This window comes from Opisthorchis viverrini (genome assembly GCF_000715545.1).
Source record: "Opisthorchis viverrini unplaced genomic scaffold opera_v5_171, whole genome shotgun sequence".
Taxonomy (NCBI): Eukaryota; Metazoa; Platyhelminthes; class Trematoda; order Opisthorchiida; family Opisthorchiidae; genus Opisthorchis; species Opisthorchis viverrini.
The window spans coordinates 614,409-628,075 of record NW_008751829.1 but is presented as its reverse complement, the minus strand read 5'-3'; the positions used below and the strand labels follow the sequence as shown (position 1 = coordinate 628,075).

Below are 13,667 nucleotides of genomic sequence, written 5' to 3'. Positions count from 1 at the left end.
TCTTTTTTTACAAAGCATTTGATTGTATCCGTTTGCGGTCAAATTAAATCCCACATAATACTAGATTCTTACTTGTTTTCAGTTTCTGAGGTAGTGGCCGAGTGAAACTCTTCTTGACCCGCGTCCTGAATATCTGTAATCCCCATGATGTCAGATGTAAAAATATATCCTTCAACTGTTAACCGAAATGGGGGCGAGATGGCTCAAGTGGTTAGAGCGCGAATCTACTGACCGGAAGGTCCGTGGTTCGAACCCGACCTCTGCCTCTCGACTTCCTCTGTCTACGCTTGGGCAACCTGGCAGTATCCCAGCCCTCATGCTTCCTTCGGGTGGCATGGCAGCTAGGCCTCGAAAGGGTGATACAGCTGGACGATAACCGAAATGTGAATCATCAATTCGCTTGCGAATGGAAAAATGCGTTCACACAGCTGCAAAGGTGGATAGTACTTCCAAGTTGCCCAAGTGAAACTTTGAACTATACTGGGTGGTAGAATGACGAATTCTCTTCGAGGACCGCGACCTCTGGATCGAAATTGTGATCTTCCAGGGAGCATGTCCTCCTCTTCGTCTGGTCCCTTATTGGAAGGAGCTTCTAAAGCTCTTCCTTTTTTCATTGGTCATGGTCGAGGATGAAACTGAATCAGCTGATATCTCGATAATTCCGGTCAGCTCTTTTAAGTGCTGTTGTTTTGAAGGTTTCAGGGAAGAGAAAAAGAGCATCTTCGTTGCTTGCAATGATGCTGGCCGCCTGTAGTGATTTTTTCCCATCGTAGTACGAATCCCCCCAATTTAGGGAACCCGATCGCGATCTGAACACTATGTCAAATTGATGAACGGCGAGCATGTTCCATCGAGGGCTGGTCAGCTTTCCGAGCTCCTGGGCAAACCACCCCAAAGTCAGGGAGACTTTAAAAGAAAATTACTTTTAGTAAATTCTGTTTTCCAAAACACAGGTCACAGTCCTGTGGGTGGGTTGGTTGGTGGGTGGGTGTGCGCACGCAGAACTACACACAGGCAGTTGGTGGATGTAATCTGTGGAAAAGTCTAGTTTTACAGCGCGAGGAATACGTTGTTAGGTGAAAAATGCAGCCGACGCATTCAGACTGTGCAGGACAGGTGAAAAGAAAGTGTGAAGGAAAGCAGTGGAGTGCATGTGGAGCGAACCACTTCATACGGGAATGTGTTGTTGCCATAGCGACGATTGTATCGATTGCAAAAACGAATAGCAATAAGTCATCGGGGAAATACAATTTGAAAATGTAACTAGATTGTCTCCGACTACTGGTGTAGTTGGAATTTTTCTTTACGTAGTTCGAGTCAAACAGGCATATAGATAGGTCTTATATAGAGGAAGGTAAAAATGTACGCTTCAAATGCAAGTGGCCAACTGTACACATGACAGCATCGGAAGTCATCGCCTCCGGGAGGACGACTCTACATGCTTATGACTTATCCGAGGACTGGCGTTGAACTGACTCGCTGGTACTCCGGTTGCCCCCTCCTGTTGGACTCTCTGTTTGTAGTCCGGCCGTTCCGGATGGCCTGGAGAATTGTGAACTCGAGGCTTCTCCGGATCTCGGCGCTTCCTCAGCTGGTTTCCGTCTGTCCTTCTCGCCACTGTGTGCCGCGTGTAGATTTTCGGATTTAGAGATGGCTGAAGCTGGTTGACTGGCTGCCAGGCTCGTGCCGCTATCGCGCGGAAGATAGCGACCACCCACGCCGTAGGTTCGATCCAGTTGGGAGGGTATTGAACCAGTCACTTGAAAGTAGTATGGATCGTAGCGTGACGGCGCTATGGTCGGTTTGTATTGGCCCAGTGGAAATGTTTCCTTCGATAAAATGGAAAAAGTCACTGTGAAACAATGTGAACGAACTCAGGAGGAATGTGTATTTTGTTAGTGAGCCGGGTAGTTTTAGATACTCTGCTTTTATTTGCCACGAGATTGTGTTCGCTTTTTCCAAGTGGACTCATGTCTCCTATCGGAAGTTGTCTCAAGGATGCTGGCGTGTTTTACAATGCGTCATCAAGCGATGAAAATTAGTTAACAGGCACATCAGGTTAGGCCAGTAATAAGGTCTCCACACTAACTCCAGTCGTCATTACTTCCTAGATTCCTAGGACTTTTTGGCCGCCTTCAAACTGCAACATCGAATTCATTGTGTCATTGTCTCGAGGCAACGGAGTCCCATACTACTTGATGTCAAATCCCGGGGAATGTGGGCTTTAGTGCGGCCTCCATTCCGCTTCAACGGTCATTACTACTCACAAGAATCCGACTTCCTCACTGAATGCTACGCCTGAAATGTTAGAAAGCGTGTGTTCAGGTCAAAACATTGAACAAGACACTTGGGGGGCGAGACAACCCAAGTGTTTAGAGCTCGAATTTACTGACCGGAAGGTCCGTGGTTCGAACCCGACCTCTGCCTCTCGACTTCCTCTGTCTAGGCTTGGGCGACGTGGCAGTATCCCAACCCTCGTGCAACCTTCGGGTGGCATGGCACCGGAAGGGTGCTAAAGCTGAATGGTACTGAGTTTCTTGGAATAGATTGGACAAGACACTTATTCATGGACTTTGGTGGCACACGGAAGATCTGTTATAGGACAACTGAAGTGGGGCTTGGAAAGGATTATTCCTTCATTCAGTCAATGAGCAGTGATTATTGATCCTCAAAACTAGGCGTCCAGTGGATTACACACGAGCTTGTTCTTTATGGGTTGGTGTACGGAGGCCAGCCGTCCCTAATAACCGAACGTTTCATCATTTGGACGGATGTGTCACGTGCAGGACACGGACCAAACGAAGGCATGCTCTGATTGGCCAGAATGCCAGCCAATCCGGATCAAGTACCCTTAACTCGACGCTTCTCGCCCCCTCACGGACATTCTGGCACGACCTTGTGGAACACTCTGACAGTCGTATTAATTTTTCCTTATCTCCATAAAGGGCTGTGTGGAGCTGCCACGCCTTTTGATATATCATAGTGGGAGGAGCAGAGAGCCAAGAGACCGATACAGAGTTGCACTACCGTTCAGCAAAACGCAACAGTTTTTTCTCTTTTCATCTCGTTATCTTCCACGCATTCTTGTGTCTGGGCGTACATGTAGCCAACAGAAATCGACACCCGTCATCACACACCGTTTGTGCCAGCCTTTCTGATTAACCCCCCTTCAGGCAGTTATTTGCGCTGTTGAATGTACAGTAGTGATGAGTAAGTCACACATCCTGAAACGGTGATTGTGTTAACAATAGCATTGCTCAGATTCACTGCGATGTTTATTATGGATGAATGATAGACGAGCAAACTCTTCACGAGTGAATGAGCGACTTTAGGTTGTTGAAACCGATCGATCGGTAACTTCGGATCTTCGAGCACGCCGAGGAACGAAACATGGTTCACTTCACATTGGAAGCTATTTCACGATCCCATTTTTGTGTCTCGCACCCAACCAGCGATGGCTGTGTAACGATGAGGAAATCCCATTATCGATGAACAACGAATACTTTTCCAGGTAACTATCCATTTGAATAGTACAATAAGATGTAAAAAAGCTGCGACGTATTAATATAGCGCCAACCACAGATACTAATGCCGAACCACCACAGGTAATAGCCCTTTGCGAGTCACGCTGTTCCACAGATTGGTCACGTGACTGACTTTATCGATAGCTATGGTCACGTAGCATTCTAATGATTCATATTAATGAAACATGGAAAGCGGAAAACCGAAGTGCTGCTCTGTGGAGTCATCTGCGACGGGAGCATCAAATGTGGTGAATCCTGAGGGAGCGCGGGCAGTAACGTGATTCGATAAACCACTAATCCAAGCCCATTCTCGAACCGTCTCTTGCTCAAATTTCTTTCACTGCCAGCCCTCTGTGGTGTTTGTGTCACATTCGAGTTTACTACTAGACAGCGTGTTGGTAGCTCAGGTAACGTAAATGGCCGTTGGCTTGTTCGCTGTGTTTGCGACAACCAGCTCAGCGAACAGAGAAAGGACCACATTAGACTCTTCAGTAATCCACTCTGTAGGATTCCCCATTTTGACGCCCTGTCGAAGTTCATCGTCTTTGACCAGGAGAATCATGGGTATTGTGAGTATTATGGATAGTGATCGATGAAAATAAGAATGAAATCGATCACATGCTCAACCTGTACTCCACACGAAGCAGGCGCCAATTTGGTGGAGCATTGTCAGTTTGTTGTGCCTACTCATAAGTAGTTCCGCGTTTTGTGAAGGACGAAAAGGCAGTTTGGCACTGATGGTTACATAACCTTGTTAGCTGGACGCTCTAAACGGGAAATGTAAATATTTTAGTGCGCGTTTCCGAGGTAGTCCACCCAGTAGAGGACAAGAGATACTCTAACCCATTGTTCCTCACATGAGACCCATCGATAACCTTTCCTGGAGCACATAACGTTCACTCATTTGCATCCACAGCCTTTCGGACACATGTGGGACAAAATGTCCAACGTCTATCGGGCCGCCACTCATGTGAGTGCCCTGAGCTTGATTGCAGGAGATCAGCTGTTTGTTCGCCTCCGAGGATCAACGAAAAAGGGGTGCCGCGACCCGGGATCGAACCGGGGACATTTAGATCTTCAGTCTAACGCTCTCCCTGCTGAGCTATCGCGGCATGATGGTAGGGGTGCGATGTGGATCCTCCAAAAGTAGCAGTATGAACGAAGTATGTTATGTTTAGTATTCACTAAGTAATGCTATTCAGAATCGTATATTCCACCGCCTGCTGGGTGAATTGGAGGGTTTGATCTTTCACTGGTCAGCTAATAACCAGAGTCACATTTGGAATCCATCTGGTTTCACGTTAACTCCATTTAGTAGGTGAATACGCTATCTATTGGAAGCGTTATCGTGACTGGACATCCACTATTTCAAGCACTGCTGAAGCCATATGCAGTTACAGCAACCAGCTGCTTAACGTAACCCCACTCCCCTCCATGAAAACTCCGCGCTATGGGCAGTGGCCGAAGAGTACCTTTTCGTCAACTAAAGTGAAGTCGGCCCACTTCGCTCGCGCATGAATCCGACAAGATTTTTGGACATAAGCACTCAACACACGCGTATGCGTTGCAGTCAGTCACTGCAAGAGTCACACCTAGCCAGATGGTTCCCCCTTTGTATTGAGAGGAGGACCAACCTCAATCAACTCAACCCTTAATAACGCGCGAGGAACAGTTATCTGCCTTGCTCTACTGTTTCTCTCTCTAATTCTACCTGAACCATTGCAGATGCGATGTGATAACCCCTTAGGTAATCCAAGTCAACAGGTGTAAATCTCTTGGATATTTGGTGTTTTTCGCGTCATTTTTCCTTTGAAAAAAAAACATTTTCGCTGCGTTGTTGGAAGCTTTTTGCCTATTGGGGATATCGTGTGGTGAACTTTTCTGAGTCTGCTAACAGAAGTTCCTCCTGGGTGGGATTGCGTGCCGAGAGGATCCTTTCTTAGAAGACCGCTGTGGTGAATTGTAACAGATTCGTCACTCAAGTGCTTCGTCAAACGGTGACGATTCAACCACACTCGCCGTGGTTTACGTTTAAACAACGCCTCCAGTAGTTCGATGTTCAACAGATCCTCAGATTATGAAACAACACGGTCATTTTTTACACCACATTGCTCAAAGGTAAACCGTTTCAGAATAGGCAACTGCCGAGTTCAAGATCATACGTAGCTGAATTGAGCTCAATATGGTGCTGACCATCACCTGTGATTTCGTGCAGTGTGGTTGTTGCTAGGATCATACAGTCATAAAGATTAGTTGTGACAGTGAAAGTTCGTGTTGACCGGAGACTCAGCTGAAATTCACCTGCATCCTGTATTCATCGACCACGTACTTCGAGGTCCTGAATATCATTCCAGTTGAAACATGAAGCACCTTGTTTACAGTGCATTCTTTTCAAAAATATCACAAACAAGATATTTTCACCTGCGAGTTTCGATTTATGAAGGCGTCCCTTTTACAAAATACATACAAATTGGTGTTCAGGTAGAAAACTGGATTGATGGAGATCAGGGAACAGGGTCTGCCTGAAGCGGGAGTCGTCATCAAGGAAACTACTCACAAGTTTGTTGAAAACTCTTCGACAGCCCGCGACTGGTTTCGCCCTTCTCGGGGCTCATTAGGTAGGCGTTGTCATGTTGTCGGATAGGAGTGAGAACTAGTAGGTGCTACAGAAAAGAATGATTTCGACGGTGAATGAACCGACGCCCGCCGTCTATTTTTGCCAGTAAGTGGTCAAAGCATTTGAATCTGTTTGGTGGGAATGATGATGTCTCCCCGATTGGTAATTAAGTGTTTGTCAGCTGTTACCAAGCTCAGCTCAGGAGACGCATCCGAGCTGGGAATATCTTGACAGAGGCCTGATGTTAGTCTACCACAAACATCTCAGGTGCCCATCTCCTCAACTCACAGAGTATTGAGAACCGACATTCTGACTTTCACATTCTACTAGATAGCGTAATGGACAGGCTCTGACCTGTCCCAGCGTAATCGTTAGCCATAAGATCGGTCAGCTGTAGCACCCTTTCGGTGCCTAGCTGCCATGCGACCTGAAGATGGCACGAGGGCTGGGATACTGCCAGGTTACCCAAGCCTACACGGAGGAGGTCGAGAAGCAGAGGTCGGGTTCGAACCACAGACCTTCCGGTCTAACCACTTGGGCCATCTCGCCCAGCCATAAGATCGATCAAACGGTCAATCTGGACCACTAGCATGGTTCGCATCCGGCAATCTTCCAGGACGGCTACACGTTGCTATGCCATGATCCTTGTTGTAAAGACATGTGAAGATATATTTGATTAACTGAACGTAACATAACCAACAGAGAACGAGTGGGACATAAGATAGGAGAATCATTCAGTGAGCGGTAGTCGTGCGTTTACAACCGTTGGCATTGTCTGACTACATTCTGTTTGCGAACAAAAGTCTACATTGCAAGTCGATGATTGTATCTTCATCTGCATCTTTACCAATGCAGGGAACGTGTGTGTGTGTGTGTGTGTGTGTGTGGAAATCTGCTCGCTCTGGGATGATGTTAATCACCGGTGTTCAGAGAAAAGTGAATCGCTGTTAGAACAAATGAGTTTCACCGGATGTGACCCTTTCGTCCTCATTCAGAAATGTGGTGCTCAAATTCATACCCCAGTGAACCACAGTGGTCACCCTGATTAACAATGGTTACCTGATTATCAAACCACGGTTTACCAGTGGTTATTTTTATGACTGAAAACCTCAGAGTTCTACTTCTATAAAGGACGAAGCCATTCGCTTGAAGAAGTTCATGTGTCAGGTGACCGGAAGTCCTTCGAAATTCCGGGGCGGTAGAAACGTCTGGGGATGGCATGATCTAGCCGGCTAGGCGATTCGCTCGAGAGCAATAATCAGACGTGGACGTCTCTCGAACAAAGTGTTAACGCATGCAAGGTTAATGAGGAACCATCATTTGAGATCGGACCGGTGAATTTCCGATTACTAGACCGATGACCCCGCCTAACTACTTGTCTCTCCACAGCAACTGGCTAATTGGGTCTTTGCAGAGAATAAATTTGCTGTTACCTGTAGCAGACTGCCCTCTGTTCGCGAGCGTGGTTCATTCGCTGGATCCAGTTCAGTTGTCGTAGTGGAGCTCAGGTAGAGTAGGTTAGGTTGGCTTGTCAAACCGTATGGCTTTGTAGAGAACATTTGCCGTTTGTGGATTTCCAAAGTGAGTTGTTCCTTGAGCAAAGACACCTGTACGGGTGAGTAGAGTGAAAGCATGATAGAGATGAATGTTTGATGGCAGGATAAGAGGAACATGCCACACACTTTGGGTTGCCACACAAGTTTAGAGACTGTTTTATTGATGAGGACTATCGCAGCCCGAATGACATGTTACATATCTGAAAAATGGTCCAGTTTGCCTCGAAAGCCCCTAAATGTTTACACGGAAAACGTTTGTAGCGTTCTAAATGGTACTGTATATTAATGTGAAAGAGAGTAACTGATACGGTGAACTTTAAAAACGTTTCCGTTTGGAAATTCAATGCTCCTGACTCCTTGATTTGATGGCCGTACCTGGCACAGTAGCTTATTTCAGGTTCAAGGAAATTAAATGAACGTAGTGGAGTAATTGAACGCAAGAAATACAGGCCACAACGCAACACAGATTGGGATCGGACCAATAGCGAATCAGATTTACAAACTATGTGGGGGCAAGCACGAGGGAAGGAACTACCCACCTAACAACTCACTGATGATGTCTCCTCGAATGGTGATGAATCATCTGCAAGCCAGTTGCCAAACTCGGCGAACAGATCAATAACCGCCTGATTGATTACCAAAGAAGTAGGATTATGTGACCGCTTGAAAAACACCTAGGCCAGTGCAAAGCAAAATCTGTTTGAAGGAAATGTATCCCAAATTACTCCCTGGAATGGCAACTTACTAGAGTTGCGTCCTTTCTCTCAGCTGTTTACATCAGTTGCAATTCTAGCGTAGGACCGCTGATGACTTACTGCAGCACGCGCGTTAAGAAATTTAGCCTCATTGCCGAGTGTTTTCATCTCTGGGGTGGCAGCCTTGAGACAGGATGCACTAATCATCTCATCTCCTAACCTAGTACGTCACTCTTGTGTCCATCCAAATTAGAGAATGGCTAACGTAAACCGGTCGTTTGGTCGTTTCCCAAGGGCAGTTGCGAGTTTTCTGTGTTAACATGATCTAACCCGAACTCCAAATTCCATGGCGATATCAAATTCACGAGTAAGTATACGATTCATTGCACCTTTCCCAACCAGCTAACAAACGTACGCTCTCTTGAGCAGAAGCTTTCGTTACTTGCTTTAGTAACATCGGGTCTCCACCCCACTCTTCAACTCCAAACCAGTTCAACTCACCTGTTCTTCCAAACCACGAATTCGATGTCTGTGTGAACGTTCCTTCACTTGCAGGGTTTTCTCGGCTTGTTGCAATGCGAGACGTTGGCGTTCCAACTCAGCCTCCAATTCTGAACGCTGTTTCGAGTTGATCTCGGTCATGCGTAATGCGCGTGTTTCTTCTTGTTGCGCCAACAGAGCCTAGGAATTGAGAAGCAAGATAGAAACATAACTTGACGGACAACATTTGTTAAGCGATCAAGTTCGTGCTGGAGGAGGGCGAGAAGCGTAGAGCTAAAGATGCTGGATCCAGATTGGCTGGCCTCCTGACCAATCAGGGCACGCCTTCATATGGTCCGTAGCCCGCACATGACACATCCGTCTAATAGATGTGATGTTCGGTTAGTAGGGATAGCCGGCCTCCGGACATAGTCGCAGACATTCATATGAATAATCAATAGGGTGACACCATGTCGTCTCTCGTCCTACCGGTCTAAAAGGATTCATCCTCTCATCCGGCAGGAAGACCCTCTAATGTGAACACCTTAGCGCAAAAGTCAAAAAGTAAAGTTACCGTGGCGGAACGGAGGCTGACATGGGAGGTTCTGCAGGGGAAGAATCAGTAGCTTGCTAAAGGAGATGATGTACGGCTAAACGCAGACTCGAAAGCAGGTGTTTGATGATCGTACTGTTTACCATGATCAGGATAACAGTATGTTTGACGGAATTTTAACTCCTAGTCTCATTTGGTTGTGGGAAAAGTTGCAATGAATAGCATTCCTCCAACCTCAAAGTCTATCAAGTAGATGCGTTCGTTCAGAGGGTTATTGACGCACATCTTTCCTGGACATTCACGAGGCCGACTCATATGTGAAGTACCGTGACAAGTCCCTTCGGAAAGCTCAATTTAGTAACAGTGTGGAGTAGGTAGAATGCGATCGATGAGAAACAAAGAAGAGGAAAATCGATAATTCAACTCAACGCCTCCCTCAAATCGTGATTCTTTGAACAGTCCGATGGAAAAGAACTACACCTGTTTCAATTTTGGAATAAGACTGATTGAAATTCGGAGACTAATCCCACCTGATGAACTTCAAGAAGTGCAAAACCCATAGTGGGCTGATTTCATCAACTTCGTGAGTAGTATCAAATAGTAGTGTCAAACTACTGTGCTCCATTCGAATGGTTACTTTTATAAACTGATCCACGAATCTGTAGTCCCGCAGTTGAGAGGCTTTAAACACTTACAAACATGTCAGTCGGTCGCTCTGGTTACTGATGAGCTCCACTACATACCTGCTTAGAACACCTGACTGCTTTCTCCTCAACTAGTGCACACACAATGAGGCGACCAATTAAGTGAGTTTGTCAAAGATTTGACTACCGGTGGACGGTCAAATCACCACATTACAGAACAACATGTATTCACTTTGACAAGCGATTGACACGTACAGCTAGGTGTGTTACCCACCTGCGCTTTCTGTAGATCTCGACGTAGGTCCAAATTCTCATCTTCTAACCGCCGTATGGATTGAATGAGCGCCTTGTTCTCCGACTGAATTTTTCCGGAAATTTCCTCATCTCTGTTGCGTTCACGTTCGACCTGTTGGTTGTACGAAAAACCAATCACCGGGGGGGCATATATACATGAGGAAAAAACTAGGGACTGAGAGTGTTTTAGGGCATAAAAACGGAAGGATCGTCATATTGTTGCTCACAGCTTAAACGTTTGTTGACCATTCCATCAAGATTAAGGAACAGTTCATTGTTGACGGGTCCCAGGTAGGGATGATTCAAGCGCAGTGATCAAGAACATGCACTTCAGTTGCATGTTACACAGCAGGACATCGAACCACAGCCTAGCCGACGATGTGCACTACAAATGAGTTTTAACACGAATGAAATTCATTCTTTCCTTTTGGTGTGGATGAACTGGGGTGATTACATCACCAACATAGACTATGACCTATCCCATTGACCTTCTGGGTTTCATGTCACAGTGTTCCCTCGACTCGCATCAAGAGTAGACTGGGCTGAAGTCACAAGTGGTTCATATCCCTTCTCAAGAACTGTCGACATTAAAATCCGAAAGATGCGACCAGAATCATGAAATCTTCTTAGAAGCCCTGTTAACTCAGACGTTCAGTTTGACCGACAATATCTCATCCTCATTGGCTCGACCAAACTGACTTGCTGGATATCAATATTTCGCAAAATTTGCTTGCCGCCCTCCGTTATCGATGTGGAAAACACGTGCATAAAATTGACTCACCTCTCCCCGTCCCCATCAGCTGATCTGAGCTAATAAACCACAGGATCGATGAAGGTATGTTGTTACTTACTAAGGAGGTAATGATCGGCACTCACTCCTGGAAGAACCCCAGCACACAAACACACGTATCGAAAGAAAAAAATCGAGGGGACAACTTTGGAGGCGTCAAATTTGTTTCAGGAAAAACACAAAAATCGAGGGAACAACTTTGGAGGCGTCAAATTTGTTTCAGCCACCACTGTTTTTCAGAAAAAAAGAGACATTGCTTGGTTCCATTGTTGCTCGGTTCGAACCCACCGGGGAAGTGTCAGTTGAAAATAGCAGAGCTGTAGCATAGGATGGAGTAACGCACAATAACTCAATACTTATAGGACTTACGATAATCATGCTTGTTTTTTGTTGGTATAGAAAGCACATCGTTCTATAACTTGTCGTTTTTTACCCCATCCCGGAACAAGTTTGTTGAAAAGCGTCCTATAAAATAAGAATTTCCCTACCGCACTGCGGAAAGCCCTTAGTGTGGTTCTTATTGATCATTCTCGTTGAGGAAACAGTCTAGAACACTCCGGGAGTGTCTGAACAAAATGGGATGTACCGTGATCAGAAGGTCAAAGTTTTTCAACATATCCGTGTGCAACAAAACCTTAAATGAACTACATTTTCGCTCTAGTGAGGACTTGTATGGAGCACGTTCAGTGAGGCCAGTCACCACACCAATGCTCAATGATTCGACATCAACGCAGCGCACCGCCGATGTGTCAATTACGTCGGCGCAGGCTGTCTTAGTTATGAGGCTCCTCGAAGAGAGATCACCCCGTCGAGAGTTCAGAAGTACCAATTTCCAGCCATCGCTTCAGTGGTGTGAACTACCTGCCGAGAAGAAGCCAGGAGGAGATCGAGTATTCCCTTACTCCTCAGTGCTATATCTTGGTGGGGACTTACACACAGAAGTGGAAGTGGGCAAGTGCTTCGAACTTCCCCCCTCCTCTTCATATCTTATACTCTGATTGGTGGAAAAATAGTTCCTATAAATGAGATGGATTTTCATATCGATGAGCTCCGCGCTTGTCGACACCTTACCCAATACAATCTACGAAGTTCCGGTGATCAGTCACAAGAGAGGCTACTTGAATCAACATTGCATTTCGGCCGTAAGGCCGCATACGTCTCCAAGAACTGCTCAGTTTATCCCAAGGTGTTGGAGATGAACCAGCGGTTTGTTTGACTCACTCGATCAACCGTCTTTTTCCATTGATTTCGCTCTTTCCGCAGTCTATTCAGTTCGCACTCAACCTCGTGTTTCTCCAAGCCGAGATTGTTTAAGCTCCGCTGAAGTTCGGTGTTCTGCTCCGAGACTTTTGTGTGCTCACCTAAAACGAGTGAAAAAACGGGTTGAACATCACCGGAAATTCTCACACAACAACAGCATGAGTTATTATTTCCGTGGGTTGTTAGAAGACAAGACACATCTGCACCACTTCCACAGATTGTGTCCTCTGAATATCGCGTTACGCTCCGAAAGGACTGATTTGGTTCATCCACCAATCGCCTGGCCAGTGTGAACGTGGTACTTGTTAATGATTGGACGAATCGCGCAGAGCAGATCAGTGTCCCCTTCACCTGATTGGTTGGATTTTCTGTTGATTTGTACGGTCAGCTCTGGGGCACGGGACTTCGCCGACCGGCGCCCTCTGGCTGTATCTTAGAGGCGTTACGGTCAGCAACCAGTGACATAGCAGTAGAAGTTGACGAAACCCAATCGAATGAAACCTAAACTGGACGTTCAAGCCAACCTTTCCTACGGTAGACGGTCATTATCAGCTTCATTAGTTATGACCGGTAAAACTTCGTAAGGAAACTACACCACAGTTCGAAAATGCAAAGGTCAACGGTTGTCTCATTCAACCAATTTTGTTCTTAAAAGATTCACCAATGTGAACTCAGTATGAAGGGAGTGTTCTCACCTGATACCACTTCGAACCATCGCTCAACTGTTGCCAAACCAACTTGGACCAAGCTCTGTATCTTTGTACACGGAATATCACACCGACTGACCATCGTCTAAGTGACGACTGACATGATCGGGTAGAGATGAAGGTGGCGTCTCGCAATACAATGCACGCTGGCGGGGAGAATGCCGTTCAGCTGAGACACCTGAGTTATTGACGAAGATGCCATGGTGCTCTGGAACTGAAGTTGTTCGACGGCATTCTGGAAAATGGGCGCTCTTTCATCACTCAAAAACTTTCTTCCTTTGCCAGAAAAATCGAATACAGATTCAGAGGACTCGAAGTTCGCAATCAAGCGTGTAATGGCCAACACGGTCAAAGGATCTTTGATGAGACCATGTTTGGTGCAGCGGTGGCGCTTTCACCAAGGGAATTAGAGAGTTTCACAATTTCAATGCGCGCACTGACATCCATCGTAAATAAAAAAGAATGTCAACACTTGCATGCACAACCTCCTTTATGTGGCTAACAAAAAATTTCGTTATCTTTCCGTTGACTGGCTAAGTTTCTTCAC

General features: G+C 46.1%; 2 protein-coding genes across 2 annotated transcripts in view; both read right to left on the bottom strand.

The window, feature by feature from the left end:
- Nucleotides 1–341: 341 nt before the first annotated feature.
- On the bottom strand, nucleotides 342–614 carry T265_07478 (hypothetical protein; the record flags this gene model as incomplete). The annotated part of the gene is made up of 1 exon (XM_009173011.1): nucleotides 342–614. One exon carries the CDS (start codon nucleotides 612–614, stop codon nucleotides 342–344), a length of 273 nt encoding a protein of 90 aa, XP_009171275.1.
- Nucleotides 615–970: 356 nt separating this feature from the next.
- T265_14303 (hypothetical protein) overlaps nucleotides 971–13,667 on the bottom strand; it is a gene marked incomplete at both ends in the record, with an annotated part of 76,399 nt that continues 63,702 nt past the window's right edge. Inside the window, 5 exons of the mRNA XM_009173030.1 lie at nucleotides 971–1,829; nucleotides 7,575–7,748; nucleotides 8,894–9,073; nucleotides 10,344–10,475; nucleotides 12,375–12,514. Of these exons, the coding sequence (XP_009171294.1) occupies nucleotides 1,443–1,829; nucleotides 7,575–7,748; nucleotides 8,894–9,073; nucleotides 10,344–10,475; nucleotides 12,375–12,514 (1,013 nt within the window). The remainder of the gene's footprint in view (nucleotides 1,830–7,574; nucleotides 7,749–8,893; nucleotides 9,074–10,343; nucleotides 10,476–12,374; nucleotides 12,515–13,667) is intronic.